General features: G+C 35.9%; 1 protein-coding gene across 2 annotated transcripts; it reads left to right on the forward strand.

Moving 5' to 3' along the window:
* Positions 1 to 600: 600 nt before the first annotated feature.
* LOC124539982 (vacuolar protein sorting-associated protein 35) lies at positions 601 to 16,751 on the forward strand. Of its 2 annotated transcripts, none has more exons than XM_047117370.1 (18): positions 601 to 790; positions 868 to 948; positions 1,725 to 1,845; positions 2,465 to 2,658; positions 3,177 to 3,305; positions 5,130 to 5,215; positions 5,828 to 6,020; positions 7,134 to 7,262; positions 7,800 to 7,904; positions 8,758 to 8,906; positions 9,380 to 9,599; positions 10,544 to 10,650; positions 11,662 to 11,830; positions 12,974 to 13,071; positions 13,636 to 13,814; positions 14,655 to 14,788; positions 16,060 to 16,233; positions 16,505 to 16,751. In XM_047117370.1, the coding sequence occupies exons 1-18, from the start codon at positions 749 to 751 to the stop codon at positions 16,661 to 16,663; spliced, it is 2,469 nt and encodes an 822-aa protein (XP_046973326.1). In that variant the 5' UTR covers positions 601 to 748; the 3' UTR covers positions 16,664 to 16,751. The 2 variants fall into 2 exon arrangements, with proteins under 2 accessions (XP_046973326.1, XP_046973327.1); XM_047117371.1 differs by having other exon boundaries at positions 623 to 717; positions 16,505 to 16,714.
* The last annotated feature ends 224 nt before the right edge of the window (positions 16,752 to 16,975 follow it).

Consider the following 16,975-nt stretch of genomic DNA (forward strand, 5'->3'; position numbering starts at 1 on the left):
TTAATAATAAGCATAATAAATGATGTACCTATGTACTACCTAATAGCCTAAATTACGTTGCTTAACTGTAATTTATTCTGAATTTAGATAGTCATATAATGTATTACTAAAACCTCTTAAAGTTTAGAAATGGTCTCAGGTTATTGATCTACACTGACTATAATATTATATCTATGAACTTCTGTATATATTATACTTACTGATAAACAGAATATACTATATTTTTATCGACTTGTTACATAAATACATATTATAAGTTATATATTATATAAATCTTGACAAGAAACATTTATTGTCAAGTTTTATTATATTATATTGCTGAATTAAAGTTTTAACATTGTATAACTTCTAGAGCAATTTCTCATATGAGTAAAATGCAGAATATACGGTTAGTGAACATTACTTTAATTTATTGTTATCACATAATTGACAATGTATGTCTTTGTTGATAATAAATCTAATGCAGAATATGAATTATTTTAGAAATTCAACGATACTTATAATAAATAAATGGTTAAAGAATATAGACACGGTGAACTGTCAAAATAAAATAAAATTGTCTGTGGTAACTGGTATTGGTATTTCTAGCAACTCCCTGATTATAATGTCATAAAAAATTAAAACTTCAAGATCAACAACTCCCATTCAAGGGATTTTTCATCGAAAATATCTTTATCAGCAGTTTATTGCGATACCTGTTATTTAAACACGTCGCCGGTACGTATATTTACAGTCGTTAAGTGCACAGATGGAGCGTTTAGACAATCCGTTTTTGTATATATGGTCAAATGTTAGTTCCTGTAGTTTTCTTGTAGTGATTACATTTTTATAGATACATTTTTATCTTACTAGTGTTTGTTGTTTTAGGCACAGATGACGAACCAAGCTTCACCCGTTGAAGAGCAAGAGAAGCTTCTTGACGATGCATTGAATGTTGTTAAAGTCCAGGTACAAGGCAATATTATTAATAAGATAATGTTTCATTAAAATTATTAATAATAATTACATGAATACGAATATTTATTTACTTTAAGGAGAAAACTGTAACAATACAATTAACAATGGAATATGTTCCAAAACCTTCTCTTCAAAGGGAGAGGAGGCCTTTAGCCCAGCAGTGGGAATTTACAGGCTGTTACTTTACTTTACTTTACAATTAACAAACTTTTTTTATATTTTGATTAATATTTATATTTTTTAATAAAGTTTATTAACCTCTATGATTTTTTTTCTCATTCAGAGGAGGAAGTGTCTTATGCATTTTATTAACAGTTTAACTACATAAATATTAACATATGTTCATCCGTCTCTCCATATTGTACCAAAGCTCCTATAGGTGTAAAATAAACAACTCAATTTGTAAATATATTGTGTCCTTCAAAATTATAATATTTGTATATAACAGAGTTGCTTGAATTTATTATTGATAGTAGATTATTCAAACAAAGTTAGGAAGAGATTGTATTGGAATTTTATTTTATTTATTTGTAAATTGATTTGTGTATATAGTAGTTTTGTATTGTGTAGCAATTTGACATTAACTTTTAATAATTTAACTTTTAATAAAAGATCACATGTTCAAATCTGGCTGCAAAATTTTATGTATTTCATGCATTCATTCCAATCTCTACCTATTGTTACTATTTAAAAAAAAAATAGATTGTCTCTTTATTATAGTCTGTGCTGTTGTTAATTCATATGTTTTTTACCTTAAATGATTTCAGGCATTTCAAATGAAGAGATGCCTGGACAAGTCCAAGTTGATGGATGCCCTGAAGCATGCCTCAACCATGCTGGGCGAGCTGAGGACATCACTGCTTTCACCGAAAAGTTACTACGAGTTGTGTATCCTTTTAAAAGTATTTGCTTAAAAGCTTTTTTAGGTTAAATCTACTTTCTGAACCGGTTCAATACTATAACATAATTTGAAAGTACTCTTATGGATATATTTCTATAGCAATTGATTTGATTTTAAATATTTTCTTTAAAACTACTCCTACAATGCTCTGAAATTTAACTATGCCTTACATTGCTCAAGCATCAAAAACCAACTTTAAGAAGTATGTTATGACCCTTGTGCTTGTAGTTACACTGGCTCATTCACCCTTCAAACTGGAGCACAATACTGAGTGCAGATTGGCAGTAGAATAAATGATGAGTATGATGACTGGTGATACCTACTCAGGTGGCCTTGCATGAAGTCTTACCTCGGGGTAAAGAACTCATTTAATTGTATCTAGATAAATGGGATTCTTGTCAAAAAAAATTTACATACAACTAATTGAATTAGCATTTGTCAAGACTTGTTAAATGTAAAATTACATACATTTTCAAATATATATTTATATCAAGACAAGATACATATATGTATGTTCTCATATGTTCTCTGTTCCACTGAAATAACACAAGTATGTTAATAATTAGACACTGTATTTAAAGAAATATAGACTTAACAATGGTTCAGACATGGCAATAACGGATGAGCTACGACATCTAGAGCTGTATCTGCTGGAGGAGTTTCAGAAAGGGCGTAAAGTGGCAGATCTCTATGAACTGGTCCAATATGCTGGCAACATTGTACCGAGGCTGTACCTCCTGATCACTGTTGGACTTGTTTACATAAAGACTAACACAAATTTAAGAAGAGATTTGTTAAAGGTAAGTTATCTTATCATGTTTATTTGTTACTAGTTGGAGCCATCGCTATTGCCTGCCGAGTTGTATTGTTTTTTGAAATGATGATGACTTATCAGTGTCGTTTGATTTCAGTAAACAATGTATATGTCGCTGAGCTAAGCTCAATCTATCTGTAAAAACCGCAATAAAAACAGTTCTGTAGTTTTGGAGATAATCAGGCTACATAAAGTCTACCAGCAATTCTTTTTTTCTTGTATACAGACAAAAATCTCCTGTTTCTTTGTTGGTGATTGTTTTTTATTCTCAACAAATTTTCACGAAAAAGCCAGCCTCCGAAAGTTATGATGGATCCTGATTTTATCGATATCCCTGATAACGTGTTCGCAATATTTAATTTCGATCGGTTGAGTAGTTAGGCGTGAGGCGCATCACTACGATTATTAATTGTCCCAACAAACTTTACTTTCCAGCTAACTTCGACCTTGGCGGACGATTTCATATGTTTAGTTTATAAATAATTAAGATTTTTTCTGTTACAGGATCTGGTAGAGATGTGTCGTGGTGTGCAGCATCCGTTGCGCGGTCTTTTCCTGAGGAACTATCTGTTGCAGTGCACTAGGAACGTGCTCCCGGATACTACCGAAGCTGCGAATGAAAATGAGGGCACTGTGAGTATTGTTATTATATTGCATAATAATGTACCATCATTATTCAACATGGCTTTTGGTTACTGGCCCCCATAAAAATTGGCGCAGTACGAAACATTGACCAGTACTTACATAGCCCATGTGCTACCGACTATGGGAACTAAGATTTTATGTGCCTTGTGCCTTTATCAACCGACTTCCAAAAGGAGGATGTTATCAATTCGTCTGTATTTTTTTTTTTTTTTTTTTATTTTTGTTACCTCATAACTTTTCACTGGGTGGACCGATTTTGACAATTTTTTTTTTGTTTGAAAGGTAGTGCTTCCCGTGGGGTCCCATTTTTTTTTATTTTTTTCCGATGATGGTATCCATATGAAAACGACATAAGTCTTAAATTTCCACTATGTATATGCGCGACAAATAGGTGAATAACTGAAAATCACGTTAACCAATTTTGATAATTCTTTTTTTATTATAAAAAATATACTTCAAGGGTAATTTGGTGAAAGTTTGGTAAGGTTCTGAGCACAGGATCCATGACAAAGTAGCGGAACGGAAGGGAACGGAACAATTCTGAGGAGCACGTTAGCGATACTCAGTCGAATCTTTTATTTATAGGTTATTTGGATATTTGAGTCACCTTCCGTAATGTGGTTATGTTTATGTAATTATCATTGTCGAATATTATAATCAACTAGCTACCCACCCCGGCTTCGCACGGGTGCAATACTGATACAAAATATACTACAGAATTTGTTTATTTACGACATCACATCGCAAACTTCTAAAATTATCAGTGTTTCTTTACTATATTGTTCATGTATTATATACACAAACCTTCCCCTTGAATCACACTATCTTTTAAAAAAAACCGCATCAAAATCCGTTGCGTAGATTTAAAGATATAGGGACAGAGAAAGCGACTTTGGTTTATACTATGTAGTGATGGAACTCCTATACGGCTCGCAGTTAGGGTGCGATATGGGGCAGAATTTCTTACTATCTTTAATCAAATTTTGTGTATGTGATGTGATGTCATATGATGTACGAAATATAGTTGGTCTTTTTCAAAGTTTTTTTGCTGAGTTCGATTACAGCTCTTTTGAGGGATCCTTGTAGTTTACGCCGCGTGACGTATTAAATCCGCATTTTCGAAAGTCTATTTTTGCTTTATTCGCAAGTTTCTCTTTGAAATTGTCATCGAAGTAGTTTTTGACTCATATAAACGGAACGCTTGATCTATCTATATTAAAAAAAAATTAGTTAGTCAACATCAGCTTCGCTTAAAATCAAAAAATAAATAAAAATTTTAACAAAAAGAAAAACCGACTTCAAACAAAACACTATTTTAAAACAAATGAATATGCATATTTTTTAGAGTCTTCCTAAGTTAAATGAAATGAAAAATATTAGACTACTTAAAAGTCGATTAACGATTATATAATGTAGTTATAATTATTGTTATATTTGGAGTCGGTGTCGGTTCTTTTTGTTAAAATTTTTATTTGTTCACAACAGTACAAAGTATTGCTGTTTAGTGGTAGAATATCTGATGAGTGGTACCTACCCAGAGAGGCTTACACAAAACTGTCACTAAGTATAAGCATAGCAACCACTTAATGCTGATTTTAAGTGAGTAAGAGAGTGATACTTCCTCAGGCCTGCCAGTTCATTCGGCTGCATCCCAAAGGTATACAGTGTGGCATTTCCACTGAAAACTTGAAACATGAATGTGGAAGAATTGCCAGGGCATAATGAAGTAACTTTGCTGATCTGCTCTCCTCTCTCCGGAATATGAAGAAGGTTGCTTAGCATATAATTATATTACTTAAATTTATTTTTCAGGTTCGCGATGCCATTGATTTTGTTTTGATGAATTTCGCGGAAATGAACAAGCTCTGGGTTAGAATGCAGCATCAAGGTCATTCAAGGTATTATAATTAATCAATCATACAATAAAATTGTCCAACAAAACACAACAAGACTAATTATCATATCACTTACCGCGAAACAGCGGTAGATTATTTGATGAGTGGGTCTACGTAGACGAGGTTGCACAAAGCCCCACCAAATATAACGGTGTCCTAGTGACCTTTCTTTCAATTTCTTATCATCTTTCGTTATAATTAAATATAATTATTGTTTACGACACAAACTTGGAGCAGCTTATGCATAGTTCTTTGTTGAGAACCCCCCCCGCCCCATTGAATCGAGATTTATCCTATGCTCCCATATCTAAGACTGAGTTATTTTAGTCTGATGGTTGGTCAGAACAAACAATCTCATGTCTACAAGTGTAAGAGTATTTATGGGTAGACCATACCGAGATGGCATTTGCTAATTTGAAGTTTTTTTTTTTTTTTAAATCTTTATTTGAAAAGAGGCTTTAGTCGCTGAGCGACTATGTCAGCCCCATCGTTCTAATTTACAAATCACTGACTTCTTATCTTAATTAATTTGATTATCATAGAGTACACACTAATGGCCAATTTGGATGAAGGATTAGACAAAATCAAAATTTGAAGTTATTTTTGTCATTCAAGGGATAAAGAGCGTCGTGAACGCGAACGTTCGGAGCTCCGGATCCTCGTTGGCACGAATCTGGTTCGCCTGTCGCAGCTGGAGTCTGTGGGCGAGCTGGACTACCGACGTCTCGTGCTGCCCGGCATCCTGGAACAGGTGGTCAGCTGTCGTGACGCCATCGCTCAGGAGTACCTCATGGAGTGCATAATACAGGTATAGTTAAGCGGGCAGCTGTTAATGTGGAATCATTTTTAACCCCCGTTGCAAAAAGAGGGGTGTTATAAGTTTGACGTGTCTGTCTGTCTGTCTGTCTGTGGCATCTTAGCTTCCGAACGAATGAACCGATTTAAATTTTTCCTGGTATACCTATGCATTAAATCATAAAAGCTACCTCATGGAGTGCATAATACAGGTATATTTAAGCGGGCATCAGTTAATGTGGAATCATTTTTAACCCCCGTTGCAAAAAGAGGGTTGTTATAAGTTTGACGTGTCTGTCTGTCTGTCTGTGGCATCTTAGCTTCCGAACGAATGAACCGATTTCAATTTTTCCTGGTATACCTATGCATTAAATCATAAAAGCTTCACTTTTTTTTAAAAAAGTTTCAGTACAAAACACTAAAGCTCTATTACCAAGGATAAGAAAACAGTGTTAGTTTTAATATGGTATCAACTTTTTGCTTGAAAAAACATGTAGTTTTGAGTTTCTTGTGTCTATATATATAGTTTATGGCATTGTTAGGCATACATGCAAATAGGTCGTCTGATGTTAAGTAGTCTCCACTGCCAATACATTGCCAATGCGAAACAAACATTGGCAACTAAAATTGCTATGCCCTTTGGCTCTATAGTTAAACTGTGCCTAAGCATTGTACCCTTCAACCTGGAACAAATGATTCTAAGTATCATTAAAAGGCCATAGAATATATGATGAGCAGGCAGGGCCGTATTTAGGGGAGGGCAACCGGGGCAACTGCCCTGGGGCTTCCACATTAGTGGGGGGCACAGTTTTCAGCAAGTTAACAAATATAAATATAATAATGTTATTATTTAATATTTTAAGAGTTACCGATACAAGTAAAAAAATCATTGCTTACTGATTGAAATGAAAAAAGTAATTAATTCATGATAATAAAATTATTAGGTTGTTCACGCTTCTGTTTGTCTAGGGCCCCCACTGCTTTGTGGCCCGGGGGCCTTCAGACCTTTAAATCCGACTCTGTGAGCAGGTGTTACGAAGCTACAAAGCCCTACCACCAAGTGATGACAACATTTTTGGTATATCTGGACTAATAGATCTTGAGATTATATTTTTATTATTTAAAGGTTTTCCCCGACGAATTCCACCTGGCGAATCTGCAACCTTTCCTCAAATCTTGTGCGGAGTTACAACCTGGCGTCAACATCAAGAACATTATAATCGCGCTTATTGAAAGATTGGCGGCCTACAGTCAGGTAAAGTAACAATAATTATGACATATAAATTAATTTATAACTATTCCAAGTGAAATTAATGCTTATATTTGTGTATGTCATAATAAAATTTTTAGAATTCAAATTGTACTTCAATTCATAAGTTTTGATAGTTTATGGTCATTTTTTTTTGGTTAGTTTAATGTGTTTATAATTTAATTAAGATTGTATCGTTAATGAGTCGATATGGCCCAGTGGTTAGAACGCGTGCATCTTAACCGATGATTGCGGGTTCAAACCCAGGCAAACACCGCTGATTCATGTGCTTAATTTGTCTTTATAATTCATCTCGTACTCAGCGGTGAAGGAAAACATCGTGAGGAAACCTGCATGTGACAAATTTCATAGAAATTCTGCCACATGTGTATTCCACCAACCCGCATTGGAACAGCGTGGTGGAATATGTTCCAAACCTTCTCCTCAAAGGGTGAGGAGGCCTTTAGCCCGGCAGTGGGAATTTACAGGCTGTTGTTGTTGTTTGTTGTATCGTTATATTAAGAGGTTATTATTTTCTTACAGAGAAATGAAGGCAATGTAAATCTGAGTGTAGTTCTGGAAGATGGTAATGAACAGGAGGTCCAATTGTTTGAAGTTTTCTCTGACCAGGTAGCTGCAATAACTCAGGTAAGTCTTTTTCAAGATTATTTCTTTGTTTAGACTAATTTTTAAATCTTAAACCTGCAAGAATGTTATATAACAAGTATTCTTAATTTTTACTGACATATTTAATGTCTAGCGTCGAATCCTGTACCTAACAGAATAGTATAAAAAATATAAATATATAATTTTAGAGAACTCCAGTAAATTTCAATATGTTTTACAAAAACATGCTTTTTAAAATAACCTATTATATATAAACCTATAATAAATAAAAATAAATTTAATAATAAGTAAATATGGTACCAGTTTGCCCATCTTAGTAGTCATTTCGAAAACTGATCAAAACTATATTTATTTTATAACTACACTTGGTCTAGTGTAAATTTCATAATGAAATGTTCACCGAAAAAAAATTCTATGTAAATAAAATACAGATTATAAATATATTTCAAAAAAGGTCACCTGTTTTGTCCAGCTGTGGAATATTTACGGACTACTATAGTACGACACAACTTAGATGTAGCATCGGCAAAATTTGTAAAACCGATCACATCCGAATTAAGTACGCTCTCTTATGTGAAATATGATCTTTACACAAACGTAATAACATGTAATATCATATGACCTAATATATTCCTCAATTTGACACGTCGATTTACATGCACTTGCTATATCGGGTTGAACTGACGCGAGAATCTATAGCGACGAATAGCGTTGAATGGCGCGATAGGGCGCTATTTCTATTGGTTGGGTAAATCGGCAATAATCGGTTTTGTTGAATTGCCGATGCTACATATAAGTTGTGTCGTACTATACTGTATTTACTTTATTGTTTTAATTACAAGTACTCAAACATTTTGATTGTTAACATCTTCAGAGTCGCACGGACATGCTACCGGAAGACATGTTGGCGTTGCAGCTGGCCTTGTTGAAGCTGGCCCAGCGCTGCCACCCGGACAAGCTGTCCTACGTCAACCGGGTCCTCGCGCACACGGACAGGATCTGCGCTGACATCTACCAGAGCAGGTGCGTGGAGGTCTAAATCGCGCTTACATTTCGTTCTAGCGCGTGTATATATAACCGTAAGATTACAAAATTCGTTAGATGACAGTTGAGATGGCCCAGTGGTTAGAACGCGTGCATCTTAACCGATGATTGCGGGTTCAAACCCAGGCAAGCACCACTATGTATATTTGTATATATATATATATATATATGTGTGCTTAATTTATGTTTTTAATTCATCTCCTGCTCGGTGGTGAAGGAAAACATCGTGAGGAAACCTGCATGTGTGATGTGACAAATTTTCATAGAAATTCTGCCACATGTGTATTCCACCAACCTGCATTGGAACAGCGTGGTGGAATATGTTCCAAACCCTCTTTTTAATGGAAGAGGAGGCCTTACGTCAACAGTGGGAAATGTGCAGGCAGGGAAATGTACTTTACTTTTACTTTACTAGTATTATTGTGTTTAATAATAATTTTCATTTTCAACAGTGGTAAGCCATATCTGGAACACAACACTCCAGTCTTCAAGGAACTGATGAAGATCCTCAAGCTGCCCGCCGACCATTACAAGAATATCCTGACGCTGATCAAGCTCCAGAACTATGCACCATTGATCAGCCGGCTCAACCAGATCGGGAGGATGATGATCGCTGTTCACCTCGTCAACGATGTCCTGGAAAGTGATACTACTGTCTCCACACCGGAAGACGTGAGTGATATTAGTTAATATAATAATATAGTATAAAACAAAGTCGCTTACTGCTGTCTGTCTACAAGTATGCTTAGATCTTTAATATTGCTCAAAGGATTTTGATGCGGTTTTTTTAATAGATAAAGTGATTGGAAAAGTTTTGTATATATATATAACGGAGCAGCATGTCCGAGCCCGTTTTTAAAAAACATGACGTCAGCTGACGTCACGAGTGTCACGTTTATATAAGGCGGTCCGATCTCTCCGACGGCTCGACCAAGCCTGTCGATACCGGCGGGCGCTTTGTCTTTTATAACAAAAATAGGTGTGTAGACTTATTCACTCAACATAACACCTGTTTACAAACACTAAAATATTTCAGACTAATTAAACATTTCAAAATTCACTAAAAAATATTCATTTAACAATTAAACAGTTTTAAATTATTAAAATAGTCATTTCTGGACACGTGTTTTTCTTATATTTGTGGTTTCACGCCGACATATACATGGACAGTATAGTAAAGAAACAAGAAAAAATTCTTATTACATTTAGTATTAGCATTGCACCCGGCTATTTGTTATATCAAAATAACCACTTATTACTAAATGCATATGTATGTATACACGGTACATATATCAAAATAACATTTTCTACAATATTTTTTTGTCTGTTTCTGTCTCTATCTTTTTAATGATAATAATTGTTCTAATCTATGGAACAGCTAGACCGATTTTGAAGGAACTTTCACTAGCAATATACAAAATCTTTGTACAAAAATTGGCTTTATTGTTATTATTATTTTTATTTAAATATTGGCTTCTGTTTGGACAATGTATTTTTCTTTTATTAATTACTTTTGTATAAGCTGTGGATTTTGTTACAAATAAATAAAAAAAAAAAATGTGTCCGGTAGTATTAGCTTGTTCAAGTGTCTGGTTCCTTAATCAAGTGTTCTCCAGGTGGAGTCAGTGTTGTCGATGCTGGACGTGTTGGTGCGAGACCAACCCGACCACACACCAGATACAGACCACGATGACTTCATGGAGGAGCAGGGTCTACTGGCCAGGTAGGTTTCCTGCACGGGACCGTAAAATGCAAATATGATTTCCGATTTCTATATAATATTGGTAGGTTTTACCAATTAATCATTTGTGTCTCTTGACGACCTCCGTGGTCGAGTGGTGTTTATATCGGTTTTCATGCGTACGCCACTCTGAGGTCCCGGGTTCGATTCCCGGCCGAGTCGATGTAGAAGGTTTATTAATTTTCTACGTCGTCTTGGGTCTGCGTGTTGGTGGTACCTTGGTTACTTCTGATTTTCCATAACACAAGTGCTTTAGCTACTTACATTGGGATCAAAGTAATGTATGTGATGTTTTCCAATATTTATTTACACCGTCCATAGCGTCTAAGCTGTTATATCCCTCACTCACAGGCGTGTTTGATGTTTGGTTATGTTGCTACTAGTGGTATAATGTTCATTTTTTTTTATATATATTTAAAAAACAACATCCACAGGCTCGCAGATGCCCGTGCCTTTTTTACATTTATATATTCAATTACATTTTGGCGTTTTATATTTATACTAAACATCAGCAGATCTTCGCTGGAAATCATTTTTGTCGTCATCTTGGGAGACGTGGACAACACTGATTTATTTATTCATTTTTTAAATAATATATACGTAATTTATCTATTGAGCTGAGATGGCCCAGTGGTCAGAACGCGTACATCTTAACCGATGATTGCGGGTTCAAACCCAGGCAAGCACCACTATATATATGTGCTTAATTGTGTTTATAATTCATCTCATGCTCGGCGGTGAAGGAAAACATCGTGAGGAAACCTGCATGTGACAAACTTCATAGAAATTCTGTCACATGTGTATTCCACCAACCCGCATTGGAACAGCGTGGTGGAATATGTTCCAAACCCTCTCCTTAATGGAAGAGGAGGCCTTATCTCAGCAGTGGGAAATGTACAGGCTGTTACTTTACTTTACTTTACTTTTACGTAATCTATAATAAATAATATATAAATAAATAGTGGTATAATGTTGTATGTCCTCGTGTTACAGGCTGATCCACCACTTCAAGTCTGACAGCGCGGACCAGCAGTACCTGATCCTGAGCGCGGCGCGCAAGGCGCTGCAGGCGGGCGGCGCCAAGCGCATCCAGCACTCGTTCCCGCCCATCGTTTTCCACGCCTACCGCCTCGCTTTCACCTACAAGGAGCTCAAGGACCAGGTATGGACCATGTGACCATGTATCTATGTTATATTTCACAATTGGAACGATTTCTGCTACAGTGACTATTAAGTATGGACCATGCATCTGTGTGTTTCGCAATCGGAATGATTTCTGCTACAGTGACTATTAAGTATGGACCATGCATCTGTGTGTTTCACAATCGAAATGATTTCTGCTACAGTGACTATTAAGTATGGACCATGCATCTGTGTGTTTCACAATCGAAATGATTTCTGCTACAGTGACTATTAAGTATGGCCCATGCATCTGTGTGTTTTACAATCGAAATGATTTCTGCTACAGTGACTATTAAGTATGGACCATGCATCTGTGTGTTTCGCAATCGGAATGATTTCTGCTACAGTGACTATTAAGTATGGCCCATGCATCTGTGTGTTTTACAATCGAAATGATTTCTGCTACAGTGACTATTAAGTATGGACCATGCATCTGTGTTATATTTCATAATTGAAACGATTTCTGCTACAGGGGTCAATCTCAAGAGAGGTTGGACAAAAATAAAGTAACTGTATGTGTTCAGATTTGTGAATGTGCACTGCAGAAGATTTAGAGCTGGCAGAATCATCTAGTGGAAAGCCTTGAATTTAATTAGAATCCTTTATTACATAAAAGTATACCCGAAAAGAACTGGCAAAAGAAACTCGCTGTTTTTTTTATACTTGTATTTGCAATGATAAATTATATATTTCTGTTTGTGTGCTGTCATCTCTGAAGTGTTAAATGTATCATTTAACACACATCCTTTAATATTTTCCTTGGGTTCAAATACCAGAAAATTTTTGAACTGTCACATCCTGTTCAATCAATCAATCAATCAAAGTATACTTTATTCAAGTGGGCTTTTACAAGCACTTTTGAATCGTCATTTAACAATTAAGTGAAGCTACCACCGGTTCGGAAAGTAGATTCTACCGAGAAGAACCGGCAAGAAACTCAGTAGTTACTCTTTTTTAACATTTAAAAAAATACAGTCATATTAGTTAATACTTATACCTTATGTTATAAAGCACATTGCTCCATAAAATAATTACTAATCTTGTGTAGTAGAGTAACACTTTAATAGCTGTGTTCTGATTTTTTTTATATGTAAGAGTTTTAATAAATATTATTTTATTTAAGGATGAGATGTGGGAGAAGAAATGTCAGAAGATTTTCCAGTTTTGTCACCAAACCATCAGTCTATTGGTGAAGGCAGAGCTAGCCGAGCTGCCTTTAAGGTAACTTATTTTTAATTTATATCACCACATATTATAAAACAATTGGCCTCGTCTAACTGTCTGTATGTTCGCGATAAACTCCAAAACTACTGAACGGATTTTCATGCGGTTTTCACCAATAGACAAAATAATTGACAAGGAAGGTTTAGGTATATAATTTATTAAGATATTTGTGTATATAAGTTGAATTGAACGACAATTGTTATAAAGCAACAAAAAATATATAAATAAAAGGTAAAAAAACCACTAACCATCATATAACCTATTTGCGAGTCCATCCAAATTATAAATAATATTTAAAAACTATTGTTTTGCTAACGTTCCCCCTAGATTAATGCTCGATATGTTTCAAAAAGTTTTGAATTAAATTGTTTTGAATTAATTGAAATATCAATCCATTTTCTGTAAAAGAATAGTGGCAGGGGATTTTTGCCTAGCAGTTAGACATTAAGGTTTCTATATTTAAGTTTTGAAGGAAGACTACACCTTCATACATGATTGAGGGTACGGTCAGCAAAAAAATAATCTTTCTTATTTTTATAGTCTTATTTTTTTTCATTACAGATTGTATCTCCAAGGTGCGCTCGCGATTAGCGAAATAGGATTTGCAAATCACGAAACAATAGCATACGAGTATCTTTCGCAAGCCTTTTCGTTGTACGAGGACGAAATATCAGACAGCAAGGCGCAGTTAGCGGCCATCACGCTAATCATCGCTACGTTCGAACAGATTAATTGTTTCGGTAAGTATTTTATTAACTTTTATTAGGTACAGAGTTAGGATTATTAAATACAGTGAGCAAGAGGCTGAAATAATCATCAATCGAGATAAATCAATTGGTTTTCTTTGCAGTTTTTGTAACTGCTGGCAATAAAATATAAGTATTTATTGTCATATAGTAAATGGGTTTTGCTGTTAAAAATATTATATTCTAAAAATAATATATATATAATTTATATTTATAAATTTCATAGTTATAAATTTATAATCTATTTTGATTTAATTCTAATCAAAACATAAAGTTTTATCCTTTTTTTTAATTAATCTTAGTATTGCTTACAGTTATTGTTTTGATTGGATAAATTTAGTATTCTTACACTTCCACTTATTACATTCTTATTTCGGGGGAAACTCGGGTAACATCTTTTAACCTCGAATGTCAAAATTAATTAAATAGTGTACTTAATTAAAGCTCGTAAAATAACTGGTGGATATTGTCACTCGAGTTTCAAATGTAATTATTAAAGTTATTAATTTCTGGATATTTACCATGTTTTTTATTTTTGTTCGGTGGAAATATCGAGCTCCACCGAACAAAAATAAAAAAATTATATTTATTATCGATATAATATATTCAAATCTTTGTTTTTTTGGAAGTAATTTAATTTCAGTTTTTGTTGCAAGTAGTAAAAGTCTGTTTAAAAAGGTTTAATAAAAAAATATAAAATAAGTTTAAATAGTTCGAACGAAATCAATTTAAATCAAGACATGGTAAATATCCAGAAATTAATAACTTTAATAATAAAAATCACCATGTTAATTTAAAATCTTATATTCAAGTGTAATGTTCGTGTGTTGTCAGGTGCCGAGAACGCGGAGCCGATGCGCACGGCGTGCGCGCTGGCCGCCAGCAAGCTGCTCAAGAAACCCGACCAGAGCCGCGCCGTCGCGCTCTGCGCACACCTCTTCTGGAAGGCGCGCAAGGACGGCCGGCAGGTAACGACTGACTCACTTTTTTTTTTTTTTGGTATTGGTTGGCGGACGAGCATATAAGCCACCTGATGGTAAGTGGTCACCATCACCCAGAGACAATGCAGCTGTGAGAAATATTAACTATTCCTTACATCGTCACTGCGCCACTAACCTTGGGAACTAAGATGTTATGTCCCTTGTGCCTGAAGTTACACTGGCTCACTCACCCTTCAAACCGGAACACAACAATACTGACTACTGTTATTTGGCGGTAGAATAACTGATGAGTGGGTGGTACCTACCCAGACGGGCTCGCACAAAGCCCTACCACCAAGTAAACTTGTCGCTTTGGACAAAGTAAATGTGTACAGGACACGTTAAGAGAATCGGTTAATACATAAAACGAGCGATGTGGCGCTATCTATTTGATTAATGTTGAATTAAATTATAAAGTTTTGATTATTGGACGAGGGTTAGTTAAGCTTGCTCTGGTGAAAGGTTTGACTTGCAGCTAGATGGCTAATATTGCTTAAGCAACGAATAAAGGCCGGTAAAAGCAGTGTGTGTCACGCAAACGGATCGTCGACGAGAATTATAGAATTGTAATTCCAGTGAATTATCTGATTTAACTATTGAAAATAATTGTACGAACGCATGTAAAGCATTACAAAATTGTAATCCCAAATTTAATTATTGGAATCAATAACAACATTCCCACGCCCTCATTGATGTAAATCCCATATTAAGAGATAGAGGTGATAATGGCGCTGTAGTGATGATTTACAGTTTTTTTTTTTAAATTAAATAGGTCGAAAGCGAAGTTTGTGAGACACTTTTTGTTAATAATAAGAAGGAACTAACTGTATATAATACATATCTCGGAATGCTTTTCGGTTCGGAGGAGATTGTAGTTGCGTATAGTACGACACAACTTAGATGTCGCATCGGCAAAATTCGTAAACCGATCACATCCGAATTGAGTACGCCATCCCAAATTATCAATATTTATTTCTTATGCGAATATGATCTTTGCACAAACGTAATAACTTGTAATATCATATGACTCAATATATTCGTCAATTTGACGCGTCGATTTACATGCACTTGTTTTCTCTGACGCGTGAATCTATTAGCGACGAATAGCGTCGAATGGCGCGATAGGGAGCTATTTCTATTGGTTGTGTAAATCGGCAGTAATCGGTTTTATTTTCATTCCATTGCATTATCCGATGCTACATCTAATTTGTGTCGTACTATACGTGTATTTGCATCGGCCATGTGTATTGGTCCCGCAGTGGCCGCTCAACGAGGCTGCGCGCGCGCTGGACTGTCTAAAGAAGGCGGCGCGCGTGGCGCAGCAGTGCATGGACGGCGGCGTGCAGGCGCAGCTGCTGGCCGAGCTGCTGGGACGCTACGCGCTGCTGCGCGAGCGCGGCAACGACTGCCTCACCACCGCGCTCATCGACGCGGTGAGCCCCCCCCACACACACACACACGCCCATATGCAACGACTGCCTCACCACCGCGCTCATCGACGCGGTGAGCCCCCCCCACACACACACACACGCCCATATGCAACGACTGCCTCACCACCGCGCTCATCGACGCGGTGAGCCCCCCCCACACACACACACACGCCCATATGCAACGACTGCCTCACCACCGCGCTCATCGACGCGGTGAGCCCGTTATTTATTTATTTATCGTTACTTTTTGTAAACGATGTGATTTATTTCACAGATAATACAAAAGATTCGAGAGGAACTCGGCAATTTGGACCAATCGGAGGAGGTTGAACAGATAACGAAACATTTTCATAATACCCTCCAGCATATCAAGAACAGGATGGAGTGTCCCGACCCCGACGGGCTCGGCTACGAGGGCCTCGTGTTGTCCTAACTGAGAAATATATAGGCATACATGTACCTCATTAAAAGTCAGTCGCTGAGAGAACGCGTTTCTGGTGTCAGCTGACATAACGCAATGTACAAATATATTTCGTGAAAAATTTAAACATTATGTTCACATAACTATATAGTTTTAATAATATTATACGTTAATATGAATTGTCTTCAAAGTTACAACACCCGTTCGGAAAAGAACTATCAAGGACCCATTCTCAAATCGGCCGGCCTTAAGTCTTAACACGATTCTCATTTGAAGTATTCATTTGGAATATTATAGAACACTGTATTTTAATTGAGCATTTTA

This window comes from Vanessa cardui, chromosome 24 (assembly GCF_905220365.1).
Source record: "Vanessa cardui chromosome 24, ilVanCard2.1, whole genome shotgun sequence".
Taxonomy (NCBI): Eukaryota; Metazoa; Arthropoda; class Insecta; order Lepidoptera; family Nymphalidae; genus Vanessa; species Vanessa cardui.